Source organism: Cinclus cinclus, chromosome 8, assembly GCF_963662255.1.
Source record: "Cinclus cinclus chromosome 8, bCinCin1.1, whole genome shotgun sequence".
Lineage (NCBI taxonomy): Eukaryota > Metazoa > Chordata > Aves > Passeriformes > Cinclidae > Cinclus > Cinclus cinclus.
The window spans coordinates 28,473,459-28,493,059 of NC_085053.1; the positions used below are offsets into that span (position 1 = coordinate 28,473,459).

The 19,601-nt window shown below is 41.8% G+C and overlaps 1 protein-coding gene across 1 annotated transcript in view; it reads left to right on the forward strand.

Annotated features, from left to right (window-relative positions):
* Window positions 1-19,601, forward strand: part of PATJ (PATJ crumbs cell polarity complex component) — a 129,394-nt gene that overhangs the window by 77,957 nt on the left and 31,836 nt on the right. Inside the window, exons 27-29 of the mRNA XM_062497215.1 lie at window positions 6,493-6,584; window positions 14,158-14,230; window positions 16,583-16,675. Coding sequence (XP_062353199.1) covers window positions 6,493-6,584; window positions 14,158-14,230; window positions 16,583-16,675 — 258 coding nt within the window. The remainder of the gene's footprint in view (window positions 1-6,492; window positions 6,585-14,157; window positions 14,231-16,582; window positions 16,676-19,601) is intronic.

The following is a 19,601-nucleotide window of genomic DNA, read 5'->3' on the forward strand; positions in this document are numbered from 1 at the left end:
AGTAAATCAGTCCTTGGAGTGCATGTGTGGTTTACAGGGAAATTCACACTTCACGTTAAAAAAAAAAAAACAGCCAAAACCCCCTCAACGTTGCCATATGTGTTTTTACAGATGACAGGGATATTCCTCATCCTGAAAATAAATTTCATGCTATAAGCTGTTTTGATCTGTTGCAACTTAAAATACTTATTTTCTTTAGTTGTGTCTGGCACGAGTTCACCCACGAGGCAAGAAAGCTCGTTAGCAAGTAGAGTATTTTGTCTTCACTTTTTCTCCAGTCTCCTTGCTTCACCTTTAACCTGAAAATGCAGCTTTTCCTTCACTTCATCTGGCTTTTTGGGCTGTTGCAAAATGACATTTTGCTGCGGTACCTGCAGTGATTCCCCACGTTGTGATTGCTTCAGTGCTTTAAAAAAATCATCCATCCCTGGGGATCTTCCCCTTGGAGAGAGACTCTCACTGAGGAGCAGGGATTTGCTGACCTGCTGCTCTCCATGGGTGGTAATGCTTTGATCTTTCAGCAACTCTCTGTGCAATCAGAAAACCACCTATTTTTTCATATTTTTTGACACGAGAAAGAGCAGTTGGACTGCCTGGGGGTACCCTGGGAATAGTCAGAATTGTCCAAGCATTTGTCATTGTCTAACAGTTCTGTAATTAGGAGGTTTCAATACACATAGTACAAGTAAGACCTTTTTTTGGCTATGAAAACACTATCATCTGAAATTGATTTCATTTTAAGTGTAAGAAAAGGTATGAAATTTTGGACCATAATGGAGTAGGGTACAAAAATTGCTTTCTCCTTCAGAATGATGTTTTTCCTATCCCTGACACTGAATTCTAATAGTAAAAGAATGAACATTTTTAAATTTGGGGTGTGTTGAAAGAACTCATGGTACTGTTTTTCTCTGCATGTCATAGGTAGTTCCTGGTAGAGCAGAGGATCTAAAGTTAAGTTCTTGAAAAGGCACCATTAATTACATTAATCACATGTACCTCAAGGCTGGGTTTTGCATGCATGAGCCACAATATAAGGAGCATTTGAGCATTTCCCAAAGTGATGGTGTTGCCCTCATTCATTTCCCCATTAAGTTGTAAATAAAATGTGGGGTTTTTTTTCCTTTCAGTAGAAGGAAAGAGATTCTCCATCTCAAAAATGCCAAGATTCAAATAAAAAGTCAAGGAGGAGACTTTAGTAACTACCTTGTTTATCTTTGCAATCCAATTTAAGATGTGCCACCAGTGGGCACAGGAGTGCAGTTCCTCATAGGAAAGGATAAATTCAAACATCCTGCATTACAAAGGGATGGGTTGTGCATTATCCATGTGCAGTGGGAAGACAAAACTCATGTCTGGTTCTCACCTAACTGCATGTTTAAAGTACATTTGCATCTGCATCTTTAGTTACACCTCAGTTTTCAGTACTGGAACGTCTCAGCAAGAGAAGGGATTCACATCTCGGGAAGCCTCTGGCATTTCTGGGCTGTCCTGGGATGCCCCAGTTGGACAGTCTTGCTCCATTAAAGCAGAGGATGCCACTGCAGGGTGTGCAGATTATTCCCTGTGGCTTTGGATGGAGTTCAGGTTAATGGGATGGCCATTTAGACAGATAGATATTGCCTGTTCATTTTTCTTTTGAACTGGAGTTTGATTGGATTCAATTGAAGGATGTGGGATGCTGCCAGGCTGCCTCAGCTCCTTATTCATAAAATCTTTTGTTGCTGAACTAATGAAATACCAGCTCACTTTTAGCTTCTGCAAACAACAGTAGCCTTTTGGGGCGTGATCCTGGCTTTTTGAAAAAACCTTCATGTGAACGTTAATTTTTAATACCTCTCCAGTGATTTATTTTTCGATGGGTATGTGGCTGGAGAAGACAGCTTTTTGAGGGAAGAAGTTTCTTTCATCCTACTTTTATACATATGGGAAAATGACTTGGGTCAGAAGTTCGTCCCTGCGCAGAAGGATTCTTTTTTTTTTTTTTTTTTTTTTACAGGATACAAGTTCTGCTTTTTTCATTCTTTCCCCAAGCAGAGGAACCATCTGTGGTGCTCCCACCTTGCTCTCGTGCTGGTTTAGTGCAGGTGTCTGCACTGCTTGGTGTCTTGTGGCTGGTTGTGCCCAGCATGGCCCTCAGCAGGTTCACCTGGAGCTGTACCTGTGCCTCGAGTCCTGCTGCTCCTCAGCTCTGCGTGGGCCTGTCCTGCCAGGAGCTTTGTTCACACTGAATTATCCACCCTGCTATTATCATTATTATCATTGTTGTTATTATTATCATCTCCCCCTGAGAGAGTCGATGGAGCTCTATTTATAAACCAGGCTGTTTGGAGCCCTCTTATTCTGAATTACTGATGTTGGGATGTTCTGCCATTTCCCCTTCTCTTGCTGAAGATGGGGCAGGTTTTGGAAAGAAACTGCTTGTTTGGATGTGGACTTTGCCCTGCCCATGGCAGGGGTTGGAATGAGATGAGCTTTAAGGTCCTTTCCCACCCAGCCCTTTCTGTGTTTTATTCTGTGAGGCCACAGCACCTCTTGAAAGAGTAAAAGCCAGTGTTCAGAGTCAAAAATTGCTGTAAAAGTTTGCCTGTTGTCCATTCTGGACTGTTGCCTGAGAGACAATTATTACATTTTATTTCTTTATGCCATTTTTGTCATATTTCAAAGCCGGAGAGCTTTTGTGCTAAATGCATTTTTATTGCTGTTTTATTTAAAGGTGCTTAGATAAATAGAAGTTATGCTGTAATAATACAATAGATACAGCAGTATTTTGCCCAAGTAAATGAGGTCCCCAGCCAAACTCACAATGTCATTTCTGTTCTAAGATGTGGGGGATTGGCATTTAATTCTCTGTTTATTTGCTGGGGAATTAGAGAACAGAATCACAGAGTGGCTTGGGTTGGGAGGAACCTTAAAATTCATCTCATTCCCTGGGCAGGGACAGCTGCCACTGTCCCAGGTTGCACCAAAGCCTGTCCAACCTGGCCTTGGACACCTCCAGGGATGGGGCAGCTGCAGCTTCTCTGCACAAACTGCTCCAGTGTCCTTTTGGTCTTTTCGGAAGAGGATGCAAATCCTTTTTTTTTCTGCGCTTTGTGTGCAGGTTCCCCAGCCCAGGCTGGGTTTGGGTGGTGATTTTCAGGCTGGCAGCAGGTGAAGCTGGGAGGGGAGGTTGCTGGGCAGGAGGGCACAGGCAATCTGTGGCTTCCCAATGTCCTTTCTCCACGCTCCCCAGGTGGGGAACCACAGGGATCAGCTGCCAGCTCAGAGCAGGATATTTCCTGTCCTTATGGATTTTATGGTCTGCTGATCACTTTAGATGATGCACATGTTTAAACATGTGCCCAGCAAGAAATTTGGTGAAGAGAGGGAAATTCACATTCTAATTAGTTTTTCTCTCCGTTGTTTTCCTCTTGCTTTTGTTACTTGTACTTTATGGAGTTTCAGTATATAAAATTTGACTGATAAAAAAAAAGGGCTTGAAACCATTTCCCCATTGTTTCAGAGAGTCTGGTTGAATCTTGAAATGCTGCAATTCCTGTGGTAAGAAGGAACCCAGTGCATTGTACAAAGAAATAATTATTACAGAAAGCTAAGCCAGTATTTTTACTAGCTTCAGGGTATCATTTAACTTGATTTTCATAAAAATCAGATGATACTAATTTTATGGATTTCCATTACTGCCACGTAGTAAAAACAGTGTGGGTTGGGGTTTTTTTAATATCCATATCTAACGTTTCTCTTCTGCAAATTAAAGTTTGAGAAGCAAACAATCCTGGAGACATTTTCCTCTGAACCCAAGAGCTCAGATTTCAGTGAGTTTGTACTTTCTGCTACTTCAGTGCATGAAGCTGTAAAACAAAACTTTTGTAGGTGAAGGCAACAGTACATTTGGGATCTGTGATTAAATCTGCCATAAAGCAATATGTGATTACATTAAAGGCTGAACTTGTGTGCTGACCTGACCTCATACCTGCAGCAAGTTTTTATCTTTCTCTGAGCTCTGCTGGCTTTCCAAGGAGTTATGGAAAGAGACATTTAAAGAAGAGTTCAGGTTGATTTAGATCAGTTTATTTCTTTTGCTTAGTCGAGCCTTTGTTTTTCTTTTCTAATCTCTAATGCAAAAAAGTTAAGCACAGATTTATATGTTTTGAGTAGTATTTGAGTAATCTGACATGTTACTTTATTTAATTTGAAAGATTTAAAATGGTGTTTCTTCTGAAACCCTAGATGTTCTCTGTTTTGTTTTATTTAAGTAGGCTTTGGTGTTTTGCTCATCACTGTGGTGTCTGCAGCTAACAGACCATTAATTTATTTTGCAAAAGAAAGTGTACTTTAAAAAAAACAAGAAAAATTAACACTGGGTGTAATAACTCTGTAGGACAGTCCAAAACCTTGTAGAGATATATTACTTTGATTATGCTTTCATTTTGGAGTAATTAAATAATTATAACTTAGAGACCCAGCTCACAGCTAATTAAATTTTGGACTATTTGATACATGTAGTGAATAGGATTAATTTAGCCAGAGTAAAGACTATAAATTTTAATCTAAGAAGTCTGCTGTTTAGGAAAATGGATGGTAATTTAACTAAATCCAAACAATTTGTAAAGCATACAGTATTCCCAGTGAACAATTTATTCTCGAACTTAGAGAAATTAAGTCAACAAACTCACTGAAAATTTCAAGTTGAGCTTGAAGCCAGAATGCAGCTGAGCATTCATTCATTTTTGCCACTGGATTTTTTGAATTGATGTTTGATTAATGAAGCATGACCCAGGATGTTGCTTCTCACCCTGCAGTTGCAGACAGAACTATATTAACTCTTTGGGGATAGTGATATTGTAGGATATTATTTCCTTTTAGACCTTTCTTGGGTTGGTCTTTGTACAGTAAAAGACTTGGTAGGCAAAAGTTGTGCACTTCAGTCCCAATCAGTAGCCAAGTGTTAGGGGGTTTATTCTTGTCCTTGCATTGTCCTTATTTAACTGATGAACTTGCATCATGTTTTGACCCTCTGAAAGTAAGATTTGTGAATATTCCTAATGTGTCTGACTAGCCCATATCACACCAGGCTGGAAGACTTGGCCTGTTGTTTCTTGTTTGAATGAAAAAAAAAAAACCTTCTAAGGTCACAAGCCCAGAATCCAATACAAACATCTGCAGTAACAAAAATTCCTTCTATAATCACAACTAAATTGTTCCTGGGCTCCGTTGTCATTATTGTTTTAAGCAGCATTGGTATATCAAATGTGAATGTAAATATTATGTTGTAAATTTAGAGTGGGAGGAAAAAAACTGCAGTATTTGAAGCATAGGATTGTTTAGTTTGGAAAAGTCCTCTAAGACACAGAGTCCAACCGTTCCCCCAGCACTGCCCAGGCCAGCACTGCCCCATGTCCCCAAGTGCCACATGCACAGGGCTTTAAAATCCCTCCATGGATGGGGACTCCACCCCTGCCCTGGGCAGCTGTGCCAGGGCTGGACAACCCTTTCCATGGAGAAATTTTTCTAAATATCAGTCTAAGTCTCCTCTGGTGTGACTTGAGGCCGTTTCCTCCTGTCCTGTTTCTTGTTATTTGGGAGCAAATCCCAAATCCCCCCCCCCCCCCCTCCCCCGGCTGTCCCCTCCTGTCAGGGACTTGTGCAGAGCCACAATGTCCCCCCTGAGCCTCCTTTTCTCCATCTGAGCCCCTTCCCAGCTCCCTCAGACTCTCCTGGTGCTCCAGACCCTCTCCCAACCCTTTTCCCTTCCCTGGACCATCCATCTCCTCCATGTCCCTCTTTGCCTGAGGACCCCAAAACTGAGCCCAGCCCTGGAGGTGCCTCAGCAGTGCCCAGCACAGGGGTCACTCACTGCCCTGGTGCTGTGGCCACACCATTGCTGACCAGTCCAAGCCATGGCCTTGCTGCCCAGCTGGGTCATGTCGTGGCCAGGCTGTTTTCCCCTGAAAGCTGCAGCATTTCCTTGGGTCCAGAGGAGTGCTTGGTGTCTGCTGCTGTGCTCAGGTGTAGATCCAGCACAGCAGAAGTGAGGCAGCATCACGTCCTTAAATTGTCCTTCATCTCCCTGACTCCCACTCCTGTTTCCTTCAGCAGAGCTGAGGAGTCAGCACAATCTTAGCAGCCAGTTTTCCTAAATGGCCAGAGCCTGCAGGCAAAGTGCAGGGGTGTCTGTCTAAACATCTGTGCTGTTGTCACATCTGTACGATTCTCTTCAGATCAAGTTGTTTTCCAAAAATCTGGGAATAATCCTTAAAACCCATTCAAGGGATCTGTGGGGGGGGGGGGGGGGGGGGAATCTCTCATTTGTGGTTTACTAATAACAGTAAATTAGTTCTGCATTGGTTCCTGTTTTATATAGATCAAGATTTAGAGACCACATTTTCTTTGAGTCTTATCTCCTTATCTCACAGTAAACTTGGAAGTCTTGGTGGTATAAATCAGAACAAGGTGTACTCCTCCACTTACATGAAAATCATTTTCTTTTAACAGATAAACAATCAGATATTGTATGGAAGAAGCCACCAGAATGCTTCTGCAGTCATTAAAACTGCCCCATCAAAGGTCAAGCTGGTTTTCATACGGTAAGAACAGTTCTCATCAAAACATTTGTTGCACTTCAGCCTATTCCATGACATATTTACATATTTAGCCTGCTTTGCACGTGCTGAACTTTCTCAGTTCTCTTTGAAGGTGAATCAGCCTTTTCCCTGACTATTCTTCTTGGAACTGTTGAAGAGTTCTCCATAATAATGTAAAAAAATAAATATATCTAATGGAAAAGAACGTGTATTTTAGGACTGTCTGCTGAAAACTTGAGCTATTCCTCTTGGGCTTGGGAACTGCTTCTCCCGCAGCTTCCTAAAGTGCTTTGGGATGGTTCAGCACAGGGTTGGAGAGGGCAGCTTATTCATCCAGCCAGAAGGGAATGGAAATGGTGCAGAGGCTTGGGATTGCTGGGAGAGGAGCAGCGATGAAGCACATGGAGCAGGAGCTGGGTGGAAGTCTGAAGGATACCTTTGTGTGGGCATCAAAAGAGGATTTTGAAAGTGAGCAAGGGCTTGTTTGTACAGAAGGGAAGCCTGACTTTGCCAAGGAGCACTGGGATGGATTGTGTGGGAGGGAATATGCTAAAATATCCTTTCATCTGCATAAAAATTACATGTGGGCATTTTTCTTTTGCTCCAAGCATGAAAATTTTTCCTCTTTGTGCATGAATTAAAGACACCTGCGTGCATTCCCTCAGTAGTTCAGGAAGTGTTGCTCTTCTGACCCTGGGCAGGAGGTCTGGGAAGAAGCTGTGTCTTTCCCAGGACTCGTACATGCTTTAACAAAAATTCAATAGATGTGTATTTATGAATAAATTCTAGCTGTGCCTTTTGTTGGGCAGTTACCCCTATGCCATTTTATAAGGTGGTCTTCTCACCAACACATACATCATCCTTGATGCTGTTTTATATTCCTGGCTCATCCACAGCCTCCCTGTGAACAATGTAATAATCTGTGGGTGAATGCATATAAATGTGTACATTTACTGCCACGGCTTTGCCTGGTGCAGCGTGCCCAGAAATGATGGAAGAGCAGCATTAGCACCATGAGGAATGAGTTGCTATCCCTGGCAGCTCTGAGGATCTGGAGGAGATTAATTCTCTTGCCTGCAGCTCCTGTGCTACTTTCCCCAGCCACTGAAAATTAAACGTCACGTCCCACAGCTCACTCACCATTATTTAATTGTCTGTGGAAAATGTGTCTGGTTGGAAGTTCCAGAGGCAAAACCACAACTTGTAGAAGCCCAAGCCAAGCTCCAAGCAGAACTCCAGGGGATGGGTCCTGTGAGATCTACTTCCCATGGACTGGAGGTCCTTGGTGTGTCTTTTGGATCGTGTTTGAGACACAAAGGCCATGTAGGTTCTTAGCTGAAATTCTCCTTTTCAGATTGTGAGTTTCAAGGTGAAAATTTATCACAAATATTCAAGAGATACCAGAAATAGATATTGGAAATACCATCAGGTGGTTCTTGTTTCCATCTCAGAGTTAAAAAAAAAAAATAAAAATATTCTACTTTCAAATGCTGCTGCTGAGGTTGTAAACTTCCATCTTCCCAGGAGTACAACATCTTGTCAGTGCTCTTAGCCTTACCCTGGCCACTGATGGGTTTGTTTGCTCAGCCCAGGCAGCCACTGGAGCAGCAATAAAAGGGAATTCTCCCACTGAGAGATGTCCTTAGTTACTGGAGCACTGCCCCAAACGTGGGGAGAACACTAATGTCCCTTGTTTTTAGATGTGTGGTCGAGTTCTAGCAAAGACAAATTAGACTGTCTCTCTTAAATGTGGATTTTAAGGACAAACAGGAATTATTTGCTCTTCTCATGCAAACTGTGTTCCATGAGCCCAATCTGTCTTGGTGCTTCCCATTCCTCCACCTCAGACCACAAACCTAGTGGGTGCTGCTGAGTGAAAATGTGAGCTGTGGCTTTTTGTGCCTCTGGATGTGTTTTGGCTACATTGCACCACAGCTCACCATAGCAGAATGACATGGACAGGAGTTGTGAGAGAAATTAATTTGGTTTTCATGTTCACAAAAATATGAATATTCTCACTTCACTAGTGAAAAACCTGAGTACATCATAATTTTCCAGAAACACATCAAAAAGGTCCTGACTGAGCTGATTGAGGGCATAAAAGCCAAACTGGTGGAATTTTTGGGCTATTCCAAGTGCCCTCTCTGATACCCTGAGACCTTTTTTCCCTGAGACAGAGGATGCTGAGTGATAAGCATGCTGCTTTCCACTTGGAAGCAGGAAACAGTATCCAGGTTTTCCTATTCCTGGTGTTTTGGTTCATGTGCAGGGCAGGGGGATGTTTCCATAAACTCCTTAATCAGTTGTGAAAGAAGCCCAGAAATTCCTGGGCACAGAAAAGCCTTTCTGTGAGAGCTGTAATAACTTACCATTGAATAACTTCAGAGAATCATAGAATGGTTTGGGTTGGAAGGGACCTTAAAGAGTGTCCAGCTCCAACCCCAAATTTATTTCTTTTTCTAGACAAAGATGAAGGATAAAAGGCATCCTCAGCCTTTTTGACTTTTTGCTAAAATCCTGACTTACAATGTGTGCTATAAAAGTCTGTTCACACTTTCTTACACTCAGGTAGTGTTACAATTGCATTCCCACCCTTCCCTGGAATTTTTGCTGATGAGATACAGCTCGGTAGCTGTTGTGAGAATCACAGACACCCCCTTATGTCTGAAGGCTTCTCACTCTGTTCTGTGAGCATCTTTTCCTCAATTAGCTTGACGATGATTATTTAAAGCAGTTGATTTTGGCCAGATTCCAAAATATAGGTCTTAACACAGCCCTGTTTCCCAGTGTTCTCATTAATTACTTGAGCTTCTAAGAGCATCTAAAAGATTTGCAGTTGTAGTGTCACTTTCCTTTTTTCAGTGGCAATAAGGGATGTAATGGCTTAGTTGCCTTTTGAAATCCTTGCTCTGATTCTCCAACAGAAATTAGCCAGGTAATAATATGAGAAAGGGACTTGCTTCTTGTAGGAGTGTGTGTGCCCCAGTTCCCAAAATAGGATGTGTTTGTACCCCTTGTGGGTTTGGGTCATGTATTGTAAGTCCATCCCTGTAACGTGCATAATGAAACAATATAATTAGATTTTACATCTGGAGTAGGAAATCCAGTTTACATCAGAGTGCTCTTTTTACGGTGAGAATTTTATGATTCAGCAAACTCGGTGTTTTTTCCATGCTCAATTAACTGCCTTTAATCTGTTTTGGTGCTTCAGTGTTGGTATAACAAGCAGATCAAATATAGCTGAGTGCTTGAATCAAAGTGAATTGCACTGATCTCAAACCATCCTCCCATTGTGTTTGGTCCTGTGAGTCACTCTCTGGTCTACCTTTATCTCTTAAAAGAAAATTGCCTTGTGCTGTGATGAACCATGGGAAATGCTTTAACAGTGAGGGATTTTTCTGATTTAAATGCCATCTGTTACCTGTCCTGAGCCCTCCCACACTGCAGTCACTGCTCTGATATTGCTGCTTCCTGCTGGTGGCATTGTGAAGCCCACAAATCTGTCACCCAGCCCCTCCTTCCATTTCCAGGTGTAATCTCCTGTTATTTATGGTGATGTGCAGAGGAGAGAGATCATTCTACTCCAAGGACTGGGGAGTGTCTGGGTTGTTCAGCACTCCCCATTGCTGTGACTCTGACTCTCCTTTCAGAGCCTCTAGAAATGACATCTTATGTGTAGTGCCACTCTCAAATACTGCCGTGCTTTAGAAATTATTATTACATTTGTTCAAACTACATAATTGGCCACATTTTAAGAGTATAAACTCCTGTTTTTACTTGCTTTGATTGCTGAGGTTCTTTCATGTGGGAAAGCTTTAAAAATAAGCCTTTGCCAGGCCCTGTGTGTGTGCAAGTTTGAACTTTTCCTACTTTCTCCAGAGCTGTCTCCTCCTCTTTCTCATGCACGTGTGGGAACAGGCACATGGTTCAGGAAATTCAGTAATTTGGGCTTCTTCAAAACCTTTGATGACCTAAGCTGCAGTTTATATGAACATTAGTTGTTCATTTAAAATACCTGTGTGCCTGTGGCTCCCATGTAATTGGGAGTGGATGGAGAGGAAGTGCAGAACAAGACTGTTCTTGCTGCTGTGGGAGAGATTCTTCAGGAAGATGCACAGCACAAAGGTCCTGCCTTGCCCCAGCTGGAGGAGAAACCCAGTGTGTCTGCTCAGTGTGCAGCTTTCCTGCAGCTCCTCTTGTCCAAAGGAGCTTCTAGAGGGAAGACAAAGATGAGAAAATACAAGACCCTGATTATTTATTTTTTTATTTATTTTTATTTTAAGTTAGCAAGCAGGATGTGGGCAATATAAGGTTTGGATAATCTGCAAGACTTGATGTCCTGGTGTCACCTTGCAGAGGAAACATTTATTCCCTTGTTCCACAGCTCTGTTCTAGCTAAGATTCTGTGTCACTTTGTAAAGTTAATGGGTTTTTCTTCTGATTGTCAATGTATTCCCACAAAAAGCATCCACAGCCCCTTGCAAAGCTGTTGTCAAATACTCTCTCAGTGCTGATGAGCTGTGTGGCTGCAGGTATTTTGGCAGGAGGTTCTTCTCCCTTGGTTTAGATATCCAGGGGACATCTGGACATCTGTGATGAGTCAAAAGCGGCCAGGAGCCCCCAGAGAGTAATTCAGTGTGTCCTGTGATTAATTACATCATTTAGGTACTGGGGCTGCCCCTCTGAGTGGGTCTGGTTTGGGATTTCTCCTGGTTTTGCCTAACAGCACCCAACTTCAGCTTCCCTTCAGGCTTCCTTCCTGCAGCATGGAGTGGGTTCTCCCTTTGGATTTATACTGGCATGTGGATCTCTTTAGGCTTCTTTTTTTTTACCAAGTTTTTGTGGTATTTAAGTCAGTAATAAATGTATTTGTCTTTGCTTAAGCTGCAAGGGTGTGCAGATGGAGCAAAACATCAAGAGTTTTATTTGGTCTACAAGACAGGATGGGGAATGTCCAGGGGTCCTATTTAGATTAGAAAGAAGTAAAATGTAGTAAGGAATGAAGCCTTCATCTTGAGTGTGAAGGTTTAGACACCTTAACCCCAAGCAATATTGAGCACCAGTAACTGGGAACAGCTTTTTTGGAGGTGGTTCTGGAGCAGCTATTGGCAAATATGTTGAATGCTCATCTGCAGTCGCTGTAATTTGAATATAATGTTCAGACTTCTAAGCTGTCTGCCCCTGCATCAAAAGAAAATGATTGCTCCTTTTAGTCGTAAATAAATTCACATTTTGGTTGAGGACACTTGTGGAAATGGAGAGCAGAAACAGCAATTTATTATTAGATCTGTCACTTTAAAATATATTCCCGCTTTGATTCTGCTTTGAAGCATTCTCCTTTGAAGCAGCATTAAAGTATTTAAATATGTACGAGTCCTAGCAGGGGGAGATTACAAGTTGTGACACTGTGTAACCTTGGGGTTTTTTATATTTTTGCTTTTTATTTTTTTCCCTGGGGAATTACCATAAGTGTTGGGTTTTTTTATTGCTTGGAATAAAAATGGCCATCCACTTAAAGCTGCATAAAGGTTTTTTTTCCCCACTGATGGAAAAAAATACAAAGGTGTGTGTGTATCAAGTGAAAACTAGTTTGGATAATTAATTACACCCCAGTTGGTCATGTAGCTTCTGTCTAGCAGTTTTTAGGGTGTTTCTTACAAAAGCTTATCTATATATTCCTCTTTATTTCCATGTTTGCTCCTAATTGCACAGCGTGCAGCCTGCATTCTGAGCTGCAGAGTGGGGTTGGTTTTCATGCTGATTGTACTTCACATAAACTATTGCCAGGAAAAGGAGAAATCACAAAATCACCCGGCCTCTCCTGTGCTGATTTATTCCTGTAGTTTAGAAAAGCACCAACCATAATGAAATTGATGTCTCACGAAGATAAGAGCAGGGAAAATGTCCTTGCCCAATATGCCCTGTGGGGTAAAATGCACTTGGAAATTGTGAAATGCTGATGAAATTCATGGGCTTGTCCTGGCCCTGTGTCTCTGCACCACGAGCCCACTCCCAGCCTGGGTTCTCACTCTTGCAAGGCTCTGAGCAGGGCCAGGAGGAGAGGCTGGGAGCCAGGACAGCTCTGAGCAGCACCCAGCCAGCTCCTTTGAGTTGTGTGGCTGTGTGGTTGAAGATAAGTAAATGAATTCACCAACCTTTGCCTGCAGGATTTGCCATTTCAAGTGCTTGTTACTCCCATTTGCTGCTGTGCTGATTCACAGTGTTGTTTCTCAGTGATCAGAACATTTTAGCTCCATGTGTTTTAACCCTTCAGGGGGAAAATGTGATTTTTTTTCCTTTCATTTTCCTTCCATAAAATGTGTTTGAAACACGTAATAGTCTAATAGTTTATCTGTGAAATTAAAGAGGAAAAAATTCTGTTCGTGTCACAGTAACATGGAATGCAGTTAAGAGGACCAGAAATCAAACCTGGAAGAGCCATGAGAAGTCACTTCCTTTCATCTAAGAACTGCACTTGTGAAAGAGAAACGTTACTGATTCCTCCTGCAAAAAGGCTGGAGAAAGGACTTTATGAAAAGGGATGAAGTGATAGGACAGGGGGGAATGGCTTTAAGCTGGCTGGGGTGGATTTAGATTGGATTTTGAGAATAAATTCTTCCCTGTGATGATGGCACAGGGTGCCCAGAGCAGCTGTGGCACCCCCTGGATCCCTGGAAGTGTCCAAGGTCAGGCTTGGAGCATTCTGGAACAGTGGAAGGTGTCCCTGCCATGGCAGGGGTGGCACTGGAGGGGCTTTAAGGTCCCATGCCATCCAAACCATTCTGTGGTTCTGTGATGATTTACCTTAAATTATATCACTGGAGTCATCTGTTACATGGTTTCATTTTACAGAGGCCAAAAAAAAAAAAAAGCAGAGCTAATTCCAGAAAACAAATCAATTTAAATGGCAGTCGAGGAAATACATCAGCAAGGCAGAATGCTGTTAAATAAAAAAACAAAGTAATCAGATGTCAACTTCAGAGACGTTTTAAAGAGAGAGAAAAAGATGCCATACATCATAAGCATTTTGGAAAAAATAATTCACTTTATATGTAGGGAGAATCAGCGTTCATCTCCTCCCTGCATTTTATAAAACCTCTTCCAAGTTTTTACATTGAATCTTTTAGAAGAGACCTCAGCAGAAATGAACAAAAACAAAGAAAAAGCAGTCTCTTACATTAAAACAGGTATTGTACTTCAGTAATGTGACTGTGAAACTATAAACAAGCAGTGGACAGATGCAGAGACCATTAAGAGAGGCTAACTAAGTGTGAGCACATCTATGGATGTGTAGGGACCATAAACTCCAACTGCATCCCCTGGTAATGCACACAAAATGAGATTTCCAAAGGCCATGCAGTCAGTGTGTCCCAGATGAGCCTCCTCTGGTGCCATGGAGGGATGTGATCTGCTGGGGAGCAAGGACCCAGAGCAAAAACAAAGTGATTTAAGCTCTAACTCTGGTAAGAAACACTTGTCATGCTAGTGAAGGTGTTTTTTAATGGGCAGAACCAGCTCAAAGGAGAAGTTGTGCAGCCTGGTTTGGTGTGTAACGTGGTGTTGTTCTGTTGTACAGAAGTGAGGATGCAGTGAACCAGATGGCTGTCACTCCCTTCCCACTGCCTTCAGGCTCCCACTCTGCTACTGAGGTAAGGTTTGTGGGCTGTTGTTTTTAATTAGAGACAGCTAAATTTCATAGATTAATCATAATTAGCAGCTCATGGTAAGTTTGAGCACCTTGTCTAATTGAACCCAGGATCATAAAATGCACTGGGTAGAGACTTGGCCTAATAGGCTTATTTTGCCCTGTCTCTTTTTTATTGATCTGGTTGTTACTGACAGACCTGCCTGGCATTAACAGCAGGTATTAAACAGAAGGAAGAGAAGATTCCAGTTTAAAACATTGCCAACTCCTGTCCTGCTCCTTTTTCAGCTGGTTGTGGTAGTTGTGGTGAGGCAGTTTTACCTGGAATAATCTTCCAATGCAACAACAATCTCAGTGTGGTGATGTTGCCAGTGTTTTTTGTGATGCTTGTTGCTACCCCAGCTCCAGTGCAGACTGATTGTTCCTCTGTGCACCAGGAATCCCTGCAGTCACCACGCTCGTTATCATTTTGACATCTCAATATGGTGTAACTAAATTTTCTAGATAAACTACACGCTTAGCCTTGCTGTTGCTTTTTAATTCTATTTATATCTGAGCTAATAAAGCAAAAGATGTTTTGTAATTCAATTGGGGTTTGGTCTTGCCTCAATAAACTCATGTGCATTGAACTCCTGGTATTTCCATGAGCGTGGCTGGGGCCACGGGAGGTAACGCTGGATGCATCTCCTGTTTGCAAGCTCCTCTTTGCACTCTTGCTGTTGTTTTTCAGACTCTGCTACCCCTGATGGCTGCTCCTTGCAGGCCTAGTGCTGTACAGAGCAAGAGCTGCTCATGTTCTATTTGGATCTGAGTCACTTTTGGAGAATGCTTTGGCTTTTCCTTCTCTCCTCCACACCAGCAGCGTGTCCCAGGTGCAGCTGGTGCTTTATCAATTACTCTACAATTCACAGAGTTCATTTTAGCTCTGTTGACTCTTCAATACCAGCATTTTTCCCAGCTTTGTTTAATATTTGTGCCTTTAGGATGAAGCACAAAGCTTTGTTTAGGCACATTCTGTACTGTGGTCAAGTGGCTGTAATTAGACTCTACCAAAGTGTGTCTGTGCCTGCCTTTAGAGGTAGATGCTTCTGGGTTGAGTTTCATGCATTAATGGCAAGTTCTTACTATTTACATTATGTTTGTTTTATAAGTAAATGCAGGTTTTTACTTCTAACTGGCATCTTTTTATTATATAAAATCAACATAACCAAATATAGTGATGTTGTACAGTAGTTCACATTGCTTTCTTTGGCAGCTCTTCCTCTCTTTAAATAAAGAAAAAATGCCCTTATATCTTGAAATTATATCTTCAAATATATTTGAAATACCACATAAATATTTAACATTCTGTGTTACATGCACCCTACATGTACCTTGTCAGATCACATTAAACAGCCTGGCTGGTGGAATAGAATATCAGGGTGCCATAGTTACCATGGATTATTGTGTTCGTTTTCTTCAGCTTCTCCCTTGATCTTTATCTTATCTCTTTATCTTTGTTATATGAAAAGTGATAAACACTAAATACACCTTAAATCAGGGTCTTGCAGGACAGGATGAGACTGTGTTGTGTTGTGATACTGTGGGCAAGCCACCAGAAACAGAGTATATTAAATACTAATTTGTTGTTATTATTATTAACAATAATTAAAATATGTCTTTAGAAGTTTCAATCACCAGAAAGCCACAGAATGAGGTACTTCTTTGCAACAGTGAACAGAGGTGCTTTGTCCACTGAAGTGGTGCTTGAGATATTTGAGTTTACTTAAATGTAAAATGTCTAATGAAAATTTAGAAATAGTTTTGTTTCTAGGTCTAAAGAGGAGGCCCCAGAGCTGCTCCAGGGCTGGAGCCAGGCTGGGAGAGCTGGGGGTGCTCACCTGGAGAGGAGAAGGATCCAGGGAGAGCTCAGAGCCCCTTCCAGAGACTGAAGGGCTTTAAGGTCCCTTCCCACCCAAACCATTCCTTGATTTTCCTGAGCTGCTCAGACTGTGTGAAGGAAACTGGGACTCCTTTGACGTGCTGAGCATGTGACAGAGGTCTGGAGGAAGGCTCTTCATACCAAGTCCACAGCTTTCACAGTTGGTAGGGATTAGTCTGGCCCTGAAAGCTGCCCCTAAGTGCAGTTTTGGGAATATCTTGTGGTGCTTTTTGTCAGCCAGGTGAGGACCAAGGTCTGCCTTCCCAGACTTACATCCCTCATTCACCCCCTGGCATTGGGAGGCTTTAACTGTGGATCTTTCTACCTTCTATAAAATAAAATAAAAAAAAAACCTCACAACAAAAAAGGGTAAAACTGTTTAATTTTTCTGTTCAGCTGTTATATTTCAAAGCTGTTGTCAATCCTTTCTCCCAGGACCACGGTGGCACAGAACCTGCAAGTGGTGAGGAGGACCCAAGTTTGGAAGTTGTCATGAAAAGCCTGACTGATGAGGAGTCTAACAAAGCTGTGAGTGACTTGAAGCAATATTTAGTGATGATCAGAGTTTAGAATGTGGAGGCTCACCAGGCTTGATTGGTTTTCTCTGCTTTTTTGTTGGAGTGTTGCAGCACTTTTGTCAAATAATATCCAATAGAATCAAACTCAGCTTTACACACACAGCCTGTTTTAATGAACTGAGCACTTAGTATAAATTGTTACAATACCAAGGTAAGAGTTTTCACCCAGCATTTTGGCCCTCTCTTGGGTTCTTGGTGAGTGAGGGGATTGTGTTTCCACTCCTACCATCCATGTGGGACAAACTTTAGAAAAACCCTGGTCTGTAAATCATATTCTCATTTCTATTCATAGCTTCATAAATTCTAAGGCCAAGATGTCTATTATCATAATCTAGTCTTGCCTCCTGAATAACACAGCTATAGAGTTGCTCTCAGTGATTTCTGCATTAAGGCCATAACTTGTGGTTTAATGTGGTTCTGTCAGTGTGCACTGTAATAAATACTGAATTTCTCATCGATACAGATGGAGCTTTTTGTTGTTTAATAGGTCAGGCTCATGCATTATCAGGAATCTGGAAGTCCTTCAGGGTAGAGCCCTGATCTCTTCTCTCTGTGTTAAAAGTTTAAAATGGAAAACACTAAACATGACTAACCTGGAGGTGCCTCAACATTTGCTGAGACAGTGTTCTTGTTGTCTTCACCAGTTTCAAGGAGTGCAGGACTCGCTGTGTTTCCTCAGCTGAGGAAACCTGACATTTCTGGATATTTTTCCTCTTAGATGTTTTCTTCCTGCTCCATCATGTCTCCTGCAAGGAGTGTCTTGGGGTTTGAGAATATAAATTGAATATACATAATGCTCTGTAGCTAGTAAGTGTTTAATTAATGAGTCTGCAAATTCCAAGAGTTAGGAAGTGTTATGTGCTGTTCAAGCATCAGAATTAATCACCCGTGGATTGATTTATGTCCCTAATGGATCACAAAAAGGTTGAGTTATTGCATATTCCTCTGATGGGCTGGAATATAAATGAATCAGAGTTTCCCTGTATGTATTTGCAGGTGTCATTCACCTGGTTTTATTGAAGTTCTTGCTCAGCTTGGCAAGAAATTTTAAGAGAAATTACAAGGTAATGTGAGAAATTGCTCAAAGACTGAAGCAGATAAAAATACATAAAATATGTTACACCAAAGTGAACTTTTGGTGTAGGCTATGGTGCTTTGCAGCTCTTTGAGTGGTGTTGAGGAGGGGTGAATTTAAAATCATTGAAAAGGAAAAAGAAACTGCAGCGATCCAAGTTTGGGTGTGGGGGGAAGATGCCTCTGGAACCACAGGAAACCCAGAATAGATTGGCAGCTTCTTTTCAGAGTTGGAGCAAGAAAGAAGGGAACTGTGGAGCCAAAGGGCACAAGGTGAAAGGTAAAAGAAAAGAAAGAAAAAGAGTTTTCCAAAGCAGAGTAATGGCAGAGAGGTAAGAGAAGGCAAAAGCCTGCAGTTAGAAAAGTATTGGAATTCCTGTAGACCCAGCTGCTCAATCCATAATGCTTAAATTATGCCAGCCTTTGGTTTAGGGGTATAAGGGGATGAAGAATAATGTCCAAAGCCAGTTTCATAATTTCTGAATGTTGTTACCATCAGGATTTTGAAACTACATGGAAAATATTTCTGAGTGGATGGATCTCAGTTTTGGGAGTGTGCTGATGGGTCTGGCCCAAAGGGAGTGGGTTTCTAGGCACAACTGGCATTAAGACTTTGACTCTGCAGTGCAGCACAGCAGAGACTGGTGATTTTTGGAAGGGAGATGTGTCTTGCAGTCTTCTAGTGACTATGGAAGCAAAAGCAAACAGTGCCTTGTTTTTCATAGCATGATACTGCTACCAGAGCCTCAGTGCTACTTCACCATTGTGTCTGAATTTCTCAGTCATGTGTCAGGAGAAATCAGGAATGTAAAAGTCAACAAGTAAGATCAAGTTCACTGAGTAAATAAAAAGTATGTGCTTATCAGCAGAGATCTTCCACAAGTATGTACAGCTCAAAGCATGGGCAGGATGTCTCACCAAGTGACAGCTGTAATGAAAGGAAAGTTAAAAAATTCACATCATTCTCTATTCATCTGTTGCTGATAAATTTGTCAGTCTCTCACAACATACTCTTTGTTGTCACTTCATCATTTTAAGAGCTATAAAGTTGTATAGTGGACATCATTGTAGGCTTGGATGATAAGAAGGGGGAAGGAAAACAACTTTGTTTCTGAACTGGAGCCAGTGGAAGTGTTAGGCAAAGTCTGTGTGTTTATTAACCGAGGTTTGAGGTGGCCTCATGGAAGGTCCTGGATTTCTGAGGGCTGAAGAAATCTGGTTTTCCATAAGGTGTACTTGGAAAAGAATTGATGGAGGGGGCTTTGGGATGCTCTTGGAAGGTTTAATCTGACAAAGTGACAATGGTAGGTGAGAATGGATTCATTTGCCTTTAAAGGTTTGAATTTGGAACAATAATCTGTCTTCACCACAAACAGAAAACACATCCTTGAAATACTGGCAAGGAGGAGGGGCTGTGTAAAAGTGCTTTTGGATGGAGTTGAGGGGGTTGAATTTGATTAAACCAGTTGGGCTGTAGGCTTTTGACAAATGCTGAGTGTGTTTGGTGCTTATTTTGTTCATGTACCTCTAGCACAGCCTCAGTTAAAAGATCAGGGAGATGTAAAGGTGGTGCCTGGTGCTTACTTGTGGTGCAAGATGAAGCTTCAGATTTTAGTCACATATCACAATGAAAAAGGGAAGTATGAAGTAATTTTTCATTGCTCATTAAAACAATCTCTCAGAAAATGACAAAGCAGTCTTCCCATTTCTCTCCTGACACCTCTGATAATACAATGAGATCACCACTTTATCTTTTTTCCTGTTACCCTTTTGGATAGTAGTTGCAGTTGTAGAGTTACAGC